Source organism: Capra hircus, chromosome 3 (genome assembly GCF_001704415.2).
Source record: "Capra hircus breed San Clemente chromosome 3, ASM170441v1, whole genome shotgun sequence".
Lineage (NCBI taxonomy): Eukaryota > Metazoa > Chordata > Mammalia > Artiodactyla > Bovidae > Capra > Capra hircus.
The window spans coordinates 68,904,505-68,918,370 of record NC_030810.1 but is presented as its reverse complement, the minus strand read 5'-3'; the positions used below and the strand labels follow the sequence as shown (position 1 = coordinate 68,918,370).

Sequence of the window (13,866 nt, the reverse complement as noted above, 5' to 3'; positions counted from 1 at the left end):
CTTTACTGCAGTGTTTAGGCTCCTTCTGACTTGCTGCAGTTTGGAAGTTTGGTCTTCCCTGCCTGGTTTAAGTACGTCTACCTCTGTCCTTTAATTTTTGAGTAATTTTTAAAAGATGTTGCCTTACAAGTGATAACACTGTTATGACATTAGGGTTTTTACCTGTTGGTGTTTTATTTATTTTGGAAAGTCTACTCTAGGTGCATGATGTACTTTTATTTTTATTTGCCAGAGGACTTATAGGAAGTCAGATTAATTTATCTTGTATTAGAATCTTAGAATATTAGAATCCAGGCTGGCACTTAAACTAAATAATTCACTGTTATCATCCATACCAAATTTAAATGGAAAATATCTCTTTCTTCAGTGAATCTGTTACTTTTGTGATTAGAAAGACGACTATATAGGTGTGTTACACAAATCAAGCAGTGTCTCTCATCAGAAGGGCCACGTTGGTATGTTGTCCTTGTGCCGACAGTGAGAGTGAGATGCTAACTTGTTTCTGAATTGAGCTTTCTGTTTTGTTGTAGGTGTCTGTTACCAAGGCCGACCAAGAACTGGGATTTGCCATCCAAACGTGCTTTATCTCTCCGTATTCAAACCCTGATAGGATGTCAGATTATACTATCATTGAGAACATTTGTCCTAAAGATGAATCTGTGAAATTCTACAATCCCAAGAGAGTGCACTTTCCTATCCCACAAGCCGAGATAGATAAGAAACGGTTCAGCTTTGTTTTTAAGCCTGTCTTCAATACCTCCCTGCTCTTTCTCCAGTGTGAGCTCACGCTGTGTACCAAAAAGGAAAAGGACCCCCAGAAGCTACCCAAGGTTAGTGGGCCTTCATCTATTTTCTCCTGTTATTTTGACATCTTTAGGTGAGGCAGTGACCTACCAGAAAGGTTTAATCACAGCTTGCTGCAGGTTGAGGTTTTTGGTTTGGGAACTGCCCAGTCAAAATCATAAAGTTCATGTTAGCAGGGAACTGTGAGTTTTATGGAGTCTTGGAGAATGAATCCTGACCGTGTGCTTTTTTTTTTTTTTTCCATGCATGCTATTCAGTAGTATCTTATGAACAATAAATCAAGACTGTTTTCCATTGAAGGAGAGGTCTGGCTTTATCTTTGCTATTCTAATAGTACACAGTGCCAAGAGTACAGAGAGCCGAAGGACAAGTTCAACGTGAGGATTAATTTTTCCAGGTCCCGCTGAGATTTGTATTGCAGTTGTTTTTTGACCTTCTCTGTGTGAGTTATAGGGTTGACTTGTCTCATGAGGACTTCTAAGGGAAACTAACAAATATTTTAATTTTTCTTGGTTTCATATTGTGGTTCGTCATGTTTGCCTCATGTTGCTCCCCACATAGAACCAGTACATGCCTTTGCCACAACAGAAATCAGAACCCTTTGACCTTGTTGGTGTGGCTATGGTAGGGGGCATCCGCAAGGGTGATGACCTCATTGTTTTGGCTTTTTGCATGAAGGGTATCTTCTGTCTAGTTTTGTTTCTGTGATCTGCCGTAATTATGTATAACTTCGTATGCATGTTTATTTTAGTTAGATATCTCACACAGTGTAAGCTGGCTTCTCGTCCTTTTACACTTACATATCAGTCAACGTCTAGAAGTCCAATAATTGAGCTGTGTCATTAACAATGTATTATAGGGACAGAATTTTCTCACCTGGTACATAGGTTGTGAGAGATGGGCATAAAAGGAGAAGGAAAAATTATTGTTATGAGACAGATTGTCATTTATCTGAATCCTTTGCACCATTATATTCTCCAGGGCATCAATTTCTCCATTAGACCACAGGAAATTTTATAATACATTTGAAAATATAGTGAATCTGATCTCTTAGTCCTCAGGGAGCGCATATGTGTATATATATATAAGGTGATTTAGGCTGTGTTCTTTAGGTTGTCTTAGGAAACATTGGTGCCCTAGCCTTGTGGGCCTCCACCTTCCAGTGGCCATCAAGCTTGGGCCATAGTGGACAGTGGTCGAGAGCCATGCAGAACTTCTTGTGTGGCTGTGGGACCCAGAGAATAACTTTTAAAAGTTGGGAATCTAGGGGGGGAGGCCTGGCAGTTACCCCTGCCTTTACTGATAGCTGTGGCTCTCACCTGTTAGTGAGCCTGGCCTATAGCAACCCAGCTTCATAGTGTGTCAGTCTGTGAAAATTAGTCCTAATATTTCCTTCTAGAACATTTAAAGGAAAGTTCTAAGTGCCTGGGGTTGATACAGGATGTGACCCTAAGCCTAAGGTTATATCCAAGGCAAGATAGAGTGGAAAGAGCATGGGGGCCGAGAAGGAAGGCCTGATTCTTACTAACAGGACATTAGCAATTTCCTGATCTCTCAGAACCTCCGTGTCCTTGTCTGCACCGTTGGAGTAATAGTATAGCCTTCCTTCCTAGGTAGAAGAGCAGGTGAGACAGTGGAGGTGAGGACAGTGGACCATTTATAGAGCTGTTACCCCTGTCCCTCTGTTTATGGCCTATGGTTAATACTTCCACACTCCTATGACTGCTTTCTATGACAATAGACCGAGCCAAAGATTCTTCTAGGAAGAATTCTCAAGGACTGTTGAGTCCAGCCCTGCCTATTGCTGATGAAATTGAGAGCAGAGGTTCAGTGACTTGCCCGGGATCTTGCAGTGAAATTTGTTGTAGACTCTTGCTTAACCAAGGAACTGGAAGGAAAGTAAGAAAGCTCTTCTTAAAATGCAAATCTTCTCAACGAGTTCTCTCAATGAAAAACCCATTGTTTCCCTTTACAGGAGGGCTGTTGTAAAGACTTTTCTTGTTTGTTTGGGGCAGGGGTTGGAAGAGAGGGGAATTGTCTTATAACATGTATCTGACTTTCATGTTGCTCAGAGCAGCGATGACAATAAAGCGACAAGTCTCTGCTCTTTTGTGACTGGAAGATCTGGAAGCTAGTTAACTTTTCTGGATGCCTAGCTATATATAGATTTAAAAAAAATAATTGATATGTTTCCCCTTCCAACAAAAGTGATAGGATGTCACTGACATTAGCATTTCACCTATTGATGAGCGTAGACAAAGAGCCAAAGTTATTTTAAAGGAAAAGGTAATGGAAACAGATACACCAAGCTTGGGTATGCTGGTTCTAAGTTTGGAGCCTGAAAATAGCTGGAAACAGCTGATCTCATGGCCTCCACCCCTAGGCACAACTCCCTAGGACTTCATTTTGGAACATTAAAAGCAGATGACCCTGGAAAGCTTCATTTTGCATGAGCCTATACTGTAATTAAAGAAATCAAATGCACTCGACAACATGATTATCTTTTTGGACAACAGATGTAAAATCTGTCACCCTCATAATGCAATACATGAAGTTTCCTACCATCACAAATCACAAACATGAGCCGTTTATGTGTAAGCCAGCTTGGTGAAGGGCCAATATTTGTCATATAGTTACTTTATTTTTCAGACTAAATAACACTAAAACCTCCAGTTGTTTTGTGGGAATCCATCCAGCAATGTTTGCATCTTCAAGTGCAGCTGAGAATACACTGAGCCTGCTCTCATAGCTCTCAGATTATTGGTGGTTCTTTGAAAACCATCCTGGCATCCTGTTTTTCTGGGGTAAATAGCTGTGAGCTGTCTGATAAGGGGCCACAGGACGATCATGCTGGCCCCTCTGAATGACCCCCTGACTCTGTTCTCCTCTCTGCAGTGTGTGCTTCCTGATGAAGCCTGCACCTCACTGGATGCCTCAATGATCTGGGCCATGATGCAGAATAAGAAGACGTTCACCAGGCCCCTCGCTGTTATCCACCACGAAGTACCATTTAAAGGTGTGTTCTGCAGAGGCTCGGTCAGAGAACAGTGGCCTGTGTGCTACTCATAAAGAAGCTGCAATACTGTAAATCAAAGCCCAGTTTTATTTGAAAGATAAATTAATGACCATTTAGTAGCTTTAGAAAAGAATTCTGTGCCCACGGAGTCTTGTCTTTAGTTGGTTCTCCTGCTGCCGTGCATTAATGAAACCTTTGCCAATGACTTCCTCTTTAAATATTAGAGCAAAGTCTTGGTCATCTGTCATGATGTCACTCGCCCTACATGCAGATATGCTTCCTCGAGCATGCTGGAGAGGGTTAGAGTTCCTTCTGGAATTGCATGCAGTCCACAGCCCATCTTTCTTTGACCTACTGGTAAAGGCTGTGCTGGCTACAAGCTATTAGAGTGCTTTGTCAGGGATCACAGATGCCTTTGGGGAGGGTACATGTATGTGAACACCATCTGTCTTTGGTGTCACAGCAGAAAAACATTGAAAACCACTGTTCAGATATGTTTTTATTGTTTCGTTTTTAGAATTTTATGCACAGCTCTAGACTTTCCCTGCTAGCTGGCTGTGGGACTCTGGAGTTCTTCTCTTAGGTCCTTGGGTTTCATTTTCTTTATCTGGAGAAAGAGGGCCTTGGACCAGATGATTCCCAGAGGCCTTCTCAGCCATACTACTCAGCTGTACTGTTTGAAGAGGCAAACAATTTTTCATTCATTTCCCAGCCATCCTCAAGTTGGTGGGAGATGTATGTATTAGATGTTTATTGGTTCCTCATCAATGTTTTTGTTGTTGTTTAACTTTATTCATTAATTTTTAGTCATTTGAAGCAGTTACAATAGCTGCAGTCTTTCTATAAATGGATTGCCCAAGTAGTTCCTTGTTTATTGGGTCCAACGGAAAAGAAATAAGAATAAATTAATTGTGTTGCAAAGCGTATCATAATCGGGCAGCAGCTGGCTCTGTTTTGTACTGTTAAAGTGGTGTAACAGCAGCAACAGCCACCCCGTACTCCATCTGTTACTCTTACCTATTTTGAGAGAGGTAATTCTGCCGGTAATTGAAGGCAGCAGCTTGCTTTTTCTTGTGCCAGACAATAATTAGGCATTAATATTGCAGCAGTATAACTTCCAGTAATTCATTCATTCATTCTTTAAGTCTGGTGGTATTTTTGTAAGTAATTTCTCTTGTAAATTAGGTAATTACCTTTATTTAAACTTGGTGTATAATTATCCTGAAAGTTCAGTTTTCTTTACATAAAAGTTCAAGAGGAAAGTTTTACCAAATATCAAAGCGATTTCATGAGATTTGCTAATTGAGACTAGGTTTTAGTGGAGAAGCATGCGGTGAAGAAAGTTTATTGCCTAGGTTTGTTAAACAAATTGAGAAGGTTAGGCTGTAGGCTGGCTTCCCAGGGGCTGTATGCAAATGCTCTTTCTAACTTTACACTGAATGGGGTAGGTTTCCTGGCAATTTTTAGCCTTTTTGAGTGACTCCACTCATCTTTTATGTTTATTTTCCTTTGACTCTAGAAGCATTTCTCCTCAGTGCAGGCCATTGGAATCTGTGCTCTCCTACCTCTCAGGGAATTGGAATAATCATTTATAAGAGGAATATGACTATTTGCCTGATAGTATTGGTTTCTTTAAAAAATAACAGGATCATGAGTGTTCTTCCTGCCAGACAGCCTTATGTGTTACTGTATTAAGATAACAAATACCCCAGTATCTGTGGGCTTCCCAGGTAGTGCTAGTGGTAAAGAACCCGCCTGCCAAGACAGGAGACATAGGTTTGATCCCTGGGTCAGGAAGATCACCTGGGTAGGGGCGTGGCAAAACCACTCCAGTATTCTTGCCTGGAGAATCCCATGGACAGAGGAACCTGGTGGGCTACAGCCCATGGGGTTGCAGAGAGTTGGACACAACTAAAGCAACTTAGCACATACAGTATTTCTGGAAGTGGGCAGATCTCTTGTTGGGAATAATTTTGGGGGTAAAAATTTCCCAATCGGACAGTTTACTGTCCTTTTACTACATGGATCCTCTTTGGAGACCTGGCCGAAGTTCCAGCTCTCCCTGGCCATTTGGTCCATCTTATTTCTCAACACTTGGGTTTTCTGGGGCAGCAGATAGAGGTTGTCTACTTCACAGTCAGCCAGAGAGCTGCTCTGTGGCTACCACTGCCAGGTAGCAAGGGCACATTTCAGGTGATGTTTCTTTCTTCTCTGGACAAGCAGAATAGGCCATCAAAACTAAGTTAGTAATTCTGAGTCCTTCCTCTGGGCCACTGTTGTTTTTTTGCTAGGGGAGACACTGTTATTAATGGAACTTTCCTGAGTTTCACAGCACATCTTTGCCACCTTTGATCTCTCAGTCCCTTGGGAACCAACTCTGGGATTAGAATTGTTTCGCTTAAATTTTCAATAATGATGATGCTAGTGGTCATGATGAAGATGGAGATGATAATAATGTTGATCTGACATTTATTGAGCCTTTACTTTATGCAAGGCTTCATGCTAAATGTTTTTTGTGGGTAATAGTATTTAATCCATGTGGCCCCTCTGTGAGGCAAATCTGTTATAGAGTAAGGGTAAGTAACTTGGCCAAGATCACACCACATAAATAAATGGTGGGTCTGGGATTCAAATCGAGGAACTTTGAGCCTGTGCTCTTAAATCTTTATGCCTTATCCTAGGTGGAGGTTGATTCTCAGTTCTGATCAGTTGAGTCACTCAGTCGTGTCTGACTCTTTGCAAGCCCATGGACTGCAGCACACCAGGCCTCCCTGTCCATCACCAATTCCTGGAGCTTATTCAACCTCATGTCCATTGAGCTGGTGATGCCATCCAACCATCTCATCCTCTGTCATCCCCTTCTCCTCCCGCCTTTAATCATTCCCAGCATCAGGGTCTTTTCCAATGAGTCAGTTCTTCACAGCAGATGACCAAATTGATTCACAAATATTGAAGTTTCAGCTTCAGCATCAGTCCTTCTAATGAATATTCAGGACTGATTTCCTTTAGGTTGACTCTAGTTTTTAATAAAATCTGCAAGCAACACAGTCATCTGTCCTTTCATATGCCTCTTCCTGGCCTCTTCCCCAGTTCATGCCATATCACATTGGTATATGCAGGTTAGCACCCAAATGCTCTAATAATTATGAAATGAAAAGAAGGTGAAGAGTTTTAGGGAAAAAAGTCTGTTCCACCAAAGGGTTAAGATATTAGAAAACACGTAAACTATTTAAGAGTCTTAAAGTTTAGGACAAGTTCTGTGACTTTGAATTGTAACTCAAAGAAAAGCCCAGGAAACGTGAATAGTTTATGCATATTATGATTTATGGCAAGACAATTAAAATAGTTGAGGTGGTGCCATCCTACCATATTTTCTGAAATATCTTGAAATATAGGCATGTTAGTGCTGTTTGCTTTGGATGCTGTGACTGCTTTTTACAGCATTTGAGAACACTTGGGCTTACATAATAAAAATGATTACACCACATCAGCGATGATTCTTTTTTTTAATGGTGAAAGGGAAAAGTAATCATTTCTTTGAAGTTTAGGGCATATATATATATGGGGAAAAAATGGGCACAAAAGAACATCCCCAAATTTGCCATGCTTTATGTACAATCTATAATTCTTAGCAAGTTAAGTGTTTAAAATACTGAATTTTCTCCATATTTCCACCACATAACTTTTTAAAGTATGCTTAGGACAGCACCTGACATATCATGGGCACTCAGTAAATGTTAATTTCCTTTCCTTCCTCTTAACATCTTAGCCAAACTAGGCTTTCTGAGGGGATTATAGGGGAGTGAAAGGGCAAGTTGTGAATGTTGGTTGGAAATTAATCCAAGAGAGGCGTTGCTTTTTGGAACACATTTGATTTTTCCAGAACAAAAATACTTTAAAGCACCAGGCAGGTTTTGTCCTCAGGCAGAGGTAAAGATGAGGGGAAGCCGAGGAGAAAGATGGTAGAAGTGCTTAGTTAGCAGATCAAGACATTCAGTCTCTATTCAGTAAGGGAGAGGTATCATAGGTTCTTTTTTTTATTTATTCAGTATGCTTCACGTTTTGAAAACCTTATAGTTTCAAAAGTTTCAAATCTAAACAAAAACAAGAAATAGTAGCATGAACTTCTATAAACTATTCATCTGGTTTCCACAATTACCAATTCATAGCCAATTTTGTTTTATTACTTCCTGTCTCTGGATTATTTAGAAGGAAACCCAGACATTTCATTTGATTCACAAATATTTCAGTATGCACCTCTAAAGTCTGAGATCCATCAAAAGATCTTGAGTAGAGAACCGACCATCAGATCATTTAGGAAGAGTACTCTGAAAGCAGCATGGAGGTTAAGTTGCTAGGGCTTGTATGCAATAATAAAATATATATGATTTTTTGTGAAAGTTGCTCAGTCGTTTTTGACTCTTTGCAGTCTCATGGACTATACAGTCCATGGAATTCTCCAGGCCATAATACTGAAGTGGTAGCCTTTCCCTTCTCCAGGGGATCTTCCCAACCCAGGGATCAAACCTAGGTCTCCCACATTGCAGGTGGATTCTTTACCAGCTGAGCCACGTATTTATGGTTATTTATTCCAAAAACGTTTATTGAGGATCTACCATATGCTTGGCATATAATATACACATTTTCCTATGTTTGATGCCTTTACAATCTAATGCATGGAGAAAGGAATGGCTACCCATTCCAGTATTCTTGCCTGGAGAATTTCATGGACAGAGAAGCCTGGCAGATGAGGGGTCAAAAAGAGCCACACCCGACTGAGCGACTAACACTTTCCCTACTTTAATTATAGCTTAAAATAAATATGAAGATACAATCTAATGCACTACTGATGTTTTGGGCTGGATAACTCTTTGCTGTGGAGTGTTGACCTGTGAATTGTGGAATGTTACGCAGCACCCCTGGACTCTGCGTACTGGATATCCTTAACAAACCCTTCCACCACCAGTCGTGACAACCCAAAATGTGTCTGGATGTTTCCAAATGTCCCCTGGAGAGCCTAGTGGGCAGAAATCACTCCCGGGTGAGAACCACTGATCTAGTAGAAGGATACAGATAAGTGAGAAGGCAATTACAGTGAATGTCATAAATATTGAAAGAAGCCAGAGAAGGGATTAATTTATAGTGTGGTTAAGTTAGTAAAAACTGTATCTTCGGTGGCCTGCACAAGCTTCTTTATCTCCCCATCCTTCTCTCTGTGCCAAATACTAATAGATGTGGGTACCAGTTAGACACCTCATTTCCCTATGGGCCTGCCCGGTCCTGCCATGTTTAGGAGAACTGAATTGAAAGTGGGAGGACAGAAGTTGTGGTCAGTTACTCATGCATAACCCGAGAAATATCTTTTTTATGAAAACCATGAATAAACAATCTGAGGAGGGAAGTTTTGGTTCTAGAGGCAGACCAAAGTTTGCTCAGAGTACATGACAAAATTTAAGTCAGAATGTTGATTATAGTTTATTCTTTCTGTACAGAAATCTTTATTGTTAAAATTTCTCTTTACAGCAATGGCTAGGATTCCTTTCTTGCAATCGTACCCTTAAACCAAAAGTAAATATTGTTTTGTCTTTTCCTTTCAGCATGCCAACTCAATTATAGGGTTCCAGTGGAGATCAAACTATTTTAGTTATAGTCAGGGTTTATTGGGAATTTTGGAACACAAAAGTAAGAGGATAAAATCCTTGAACCTTGGTTCTGCAGCCTGTGCTTGTTATTGTTTATGCGCAGAAAGCATGGAGGAACTTCACCTCTGGGGAAATGAGCAACAACTGTTTGTGCTTAGCTGTCTGAGAAGGCCCGTATTTGGGGTGGGGTAAGAGGATTAGGTAATAATGTAAATCCATTAAGAATTTTCAAACAGTGTCATCTATCACACAGGCTTTACTGTGAAGCCTACATTCTCACATACGAGGTCTCCTTAAGGGAGAATCATTATTTGAAACCTTTTGGGGATTCTGAGTGACAAAGTTTAGCCATGGGTGGTTGATTGGATGGAACTCTTCCCAGAAGTGTGTATATTTCTTGCATGATGAACCCTATAGAGACATTTAAGTGCTTTTGGACTTAGTTCAGCGTATCAAACCACTACTTTTTACAAATAGGAGAATTTTGTGGTTAGATGCCCCTACTTCATAGGACCCTTGGGAATTTAAAATGAGAAAATACAAGTGAAGGCTTTTTTGTCGACTGTAAAACACTATACAGTGTACAAATGTGGAGGCATCATTGTTGTTGCTTCACTGCTGCGAATAAGGCTGGTGGGGCCAACCTCCCAGGAGACGGGCTCTTATGTGCCTTGTGTAGTTGGTATGTGTTCTGCACACTGAAATACATTTTCTTAAAAACACACAATTATTTTAGTTTTCTTAGTAATTTTATTTAAGTATAACTTTCTCATATATCCTAATCCCAGGGGCACGATGCTGCACAACTCCAGGGGGTACCCTTCAATTGTAGTGACTTTGTTTCATCCCGTAGCATCCCTCCCCCTAGAGCTAGACTGTGATACTCCGTGCGTCACGGATGTAATCAACCAGCTGAGATGGTTAATCCTGAGAATTTAACAATCCTGTCTAGCTGCTCTATTTTTATAAACATCAACTCAAATGCTGCTTGTTTTGGTCAGTTTTTCACAATTGTTTTTTTGCTTTATTTTGGCTTCCAGAACAAGGTGTGTGTTCCTTTTTTATTGAATAAAAATGGAGGTGAGGAGAGGCACTAAACATGTTACTTTTAAACTCTCGAGAACAGGGTAGAGTCTGTGTGCCAGGACTTAACACACTTTTTCTATAAAGAGCCAGATGGTGACTATGTCCAGTTTGTGGCTTATGGAGTCCCTGCCTCGACTACTTAACTGCTGTTGCAGCCTAAGAGTGGCCGTGGACAGTATATAAATGAATGAGCCTCGTTATGTTCAAATACATCTTTACGAACAGATTTGTACTGTGTATAATTTTCACATGTCATGAAATATTTTGATTTTTTTCAATGATTTACAAATATAAAATTCATCTTTAGTTCACTTGTACAAAAGTAAATGGTGGACTGTGATATGCTGCCCTGTGGCCAATGATACTCTCACTGTTGAGAAGAGCACACAGCTGTGCACAAGCAGCTGCTTAATCAGTGCTTCTCTAGCTCAGGGCGCAGCCACACTCACCAGTCATTTAGCCTGCTAGGCAGAATGTGGAATCCTGGGTCAGCCCCTACCCTGATGCTTTCCAGCTGTGACCTTGGGCTGGTCACATGATAAAGGATTTCAGGCTGCCTTTTTGTAAGATAGTGATAAGAATTCTGTTTCTGCCTCCCTTATGGGGCTGGTTGAAACCTCAAATGAGATCAGGCTCTATAGCACTCTCTGAACATGAAGGCATTATAGAAATGTCAAAGCGTATAAGCATTTTCAAACAGTCTTATTCCAAAATTCCTCTATTGCCTCTGTTTACAAAATTGTGTACATGCTAAGTCGCTTCAGTTGTGTCCAACTCTTTGCGACTCCATGGACTGCAGCCTGCCAGGCTCCTCTGTCCATGGAATTCTCCAGGCAAGAATACTGGAGTGGGTTGCCATTCCCTCCTCCAGAGGATCTTCCCTACCTAGGGATCAAAAACAAGTCTTCTGCACTGCAGGCAGATTCTTTACCGTCTGAACCATCAGGGAAACCTGATGAATCAAAAAGTACAGCAACATTCTAACTGACCTTCACTAAGCTTTCTGGTAAAGGCTCTTTTATTCCTGGCCGAGCCCTGAGGGTCTGCAGATGAATAAGATCCAGGCTCTGCCCTGGAGGTGGAAAAGATTAAGAGAATTCAGATGTGATGTGGCACCTTTATAACAAAAGAGGGAGAGGATGAGCAAAAGTGGGAGAGATTTGCCCCACTGGGGTGGGTATGGGGCTGTGAAAGAGTCAGAGAACGCCTCCCCTGAAAATGCCAGCAGAGCAGGTCATGTGGGGAGAATACTTGAGGGAATGGCTTGCAACTTGTGATGACATGGAACCGCCTGGAGGAGTGGGGGAACTTAACTTCGAGGAGCCCAGCATGGCTGAGGAACCATTAGGAAAGGAGGCTGGAGAGAGGTGGGGAGAGGAAGGCAGATCACTCCATGCCGTGCTCGAGAGTTTGGACTTTTTTCCCGTAAAGGAAGGGAAACCATTGAATGGTTTAATCAGGGCAATAATATAATCAGCCCTGAACTCTGCAAAAGTCATTCTGGGGGCACATACTGGGGAGGAAACATTTGGGTTGGGTGCAGTAGTGGAGACCAGGAGACCAGTTAGAGAAGCTTTGTAATAATGCAGATGCATGAAGAGGAGCTGAACTATAGGACGACGCTGTCAGGAGGAGGAATAAAGATGCTTTTACAGTCTGTGTATGTGTTAGAAGACTTTTTGAAAGTGGAATAATATTAAATACACTGGAGAAACATGATACTTAGAGATACTGCATCCTTTTGTAAATAAAGAAAGTGAAAGTGAAGTCGCTCAGTCATGTCCAACTCTTTGCGACCCCATGGACTGTAGCCTACCAGGCTCCTCTGTCCATGGGATTTTCCAGGCAGTAGTACTGGAGTGGATTGCCATTTCCTTCAACAGAGGATCTTCCCGACCCAGGGACTGAACCCGGGTCTCCCGCATGGTAGACAGACGCTTTACCGTAAAGAGAAAGGTATATACACATGTGTGCGTGCACACGCACACACACACACATGTGTGAATTATCAGACTCAAATTTCCTAAGTTTAGGTGTTTGCTTTCAGTTTTTTTTCGGGTTAGAGAAAGTATACAATTGATCATTAACGAAGTACAGGGCTTAAAATTTCTGAGTAATCCATGTTACAGTCTTGATATCTAAATAGAATAATTGACAGACTTTTCACAAAATAAGTATTCACAAATAGAAGAATGTCAGCCTCTACTGAGATTTTGATAACCTCTTGCTTAGAACTTGGTTTCTCTGTAGAATGCATCGTGATTTATGTTTTTGTTTCAGAAACAGGTCCAAGTATTAAGGAACCGATTCCAATTACTCCACGTAAGTCTTTATGCAACTGTTTTGAAATAAAGCCTCCTGGGCTTTTATAAGAATGAGTTGGTTATGGAGCATTTGCCAGACCCTGAGTTTTGATAAGGAGACTTCTGCTCTCATTCTCCCTTACCCCTTTTTTCTCGTACTTTCTTTTCCCCTTCCTGTATTCTCCTTTCTTTTTTCCTCTCTACTGTTGCCATTTTTAAATATGAATTTGTTGACCCATTGGTATGCATCACCTTAATGGAATGTAGTAGCTTCTTAATTTTGGAGAAGTTCATCATTTACCTACCTTTAGTGGCTGTGATCTGAAAGACTTAACATATAGCCATGGGAGTGGTTTGCTTTTTGTATCATCAACTGTATCTTCCTGCTCAGAGAGGCAGTGCTGAAGGAACTAGTTGCTATACCATTAAGGCAGTCACTAGTCCAAGGGGTGTTGAGAACACTTGGAAGACAGAGAGAGACCAACTGCTACAAAATGATACCTTGAAAATTATCTGGGGCAACTTCATTGCTTATACAGAAGAAAGCTCTGACCCAGAAGCGTTTCAGTGACTTCCCCACAGTTATAGTTGGCACTGAGGCAGGACTAGAGCCTGGGCTTTCTGGCTGTGCACCCAGAACTCATCTAGATAATGTTGCCTGTGGGGAGAAGCTTTACTTTTTTTTCCTCCTTAAGACATTCCAGATTTAGTCTCCATGGCTAATTCCATCACGTATACATAAGAATTAGCCTGGAGAGTTTCTTTATGCTAAATACTTTATAAACCGTTCTATTAAGAATATTTATTTTAACAATATCATGGAACAGTATTATGAATCCAGAAAGAGACGCAGATGGACACATTCTCCTATACTCCCCTAGTCTGATTCTTGTAAATGACACCTCTGTCTTTAGAACTTTGGTGTATTTTCACTCAAAACTTTTTATCACGTCCTACTTTTCATCTGTAGGCATGAAAAGACATCTTTTAATATCTGTCCTACAGACTAAATTAA

The 13,866-nt window shown here is 41.0% G+C and overlaps 1 protein-coding gene across 3 annotated transcripts in view; it reads left to right on the top strand.

The window, feature by feature from the left end:
• The window catches only part of TGFBR3 (transforming growth factor beta receptor 3), a 185,886-nt gene that overhangs the window by 158,567 nt on the left and 13,453 nt on the right, over positions 1-13,866 (top strand). Inside the window, exons 13-15 of one of the 3 annotated variants that reach the window (XM_018045753.1) lie at positions 531-830; positions 3,700-3,820; positions 12,835-12,870. In XM_018045753.1, the coding sequence (XP_017901242.1) occupies positions 531-830; positions 3,700-3,820; positions 12,835-12,870 (457 nt within the window). Of the gene's footprint in view, positions 1-530; positions 831-3,699; positions 3,821-12,828; positions 12,871-13,866 lie in introns of all 3 variants that reach the window. The other 2 variants (XM_018045752.1, XM_018045754.1) reach the window with 2 other exon arrangements.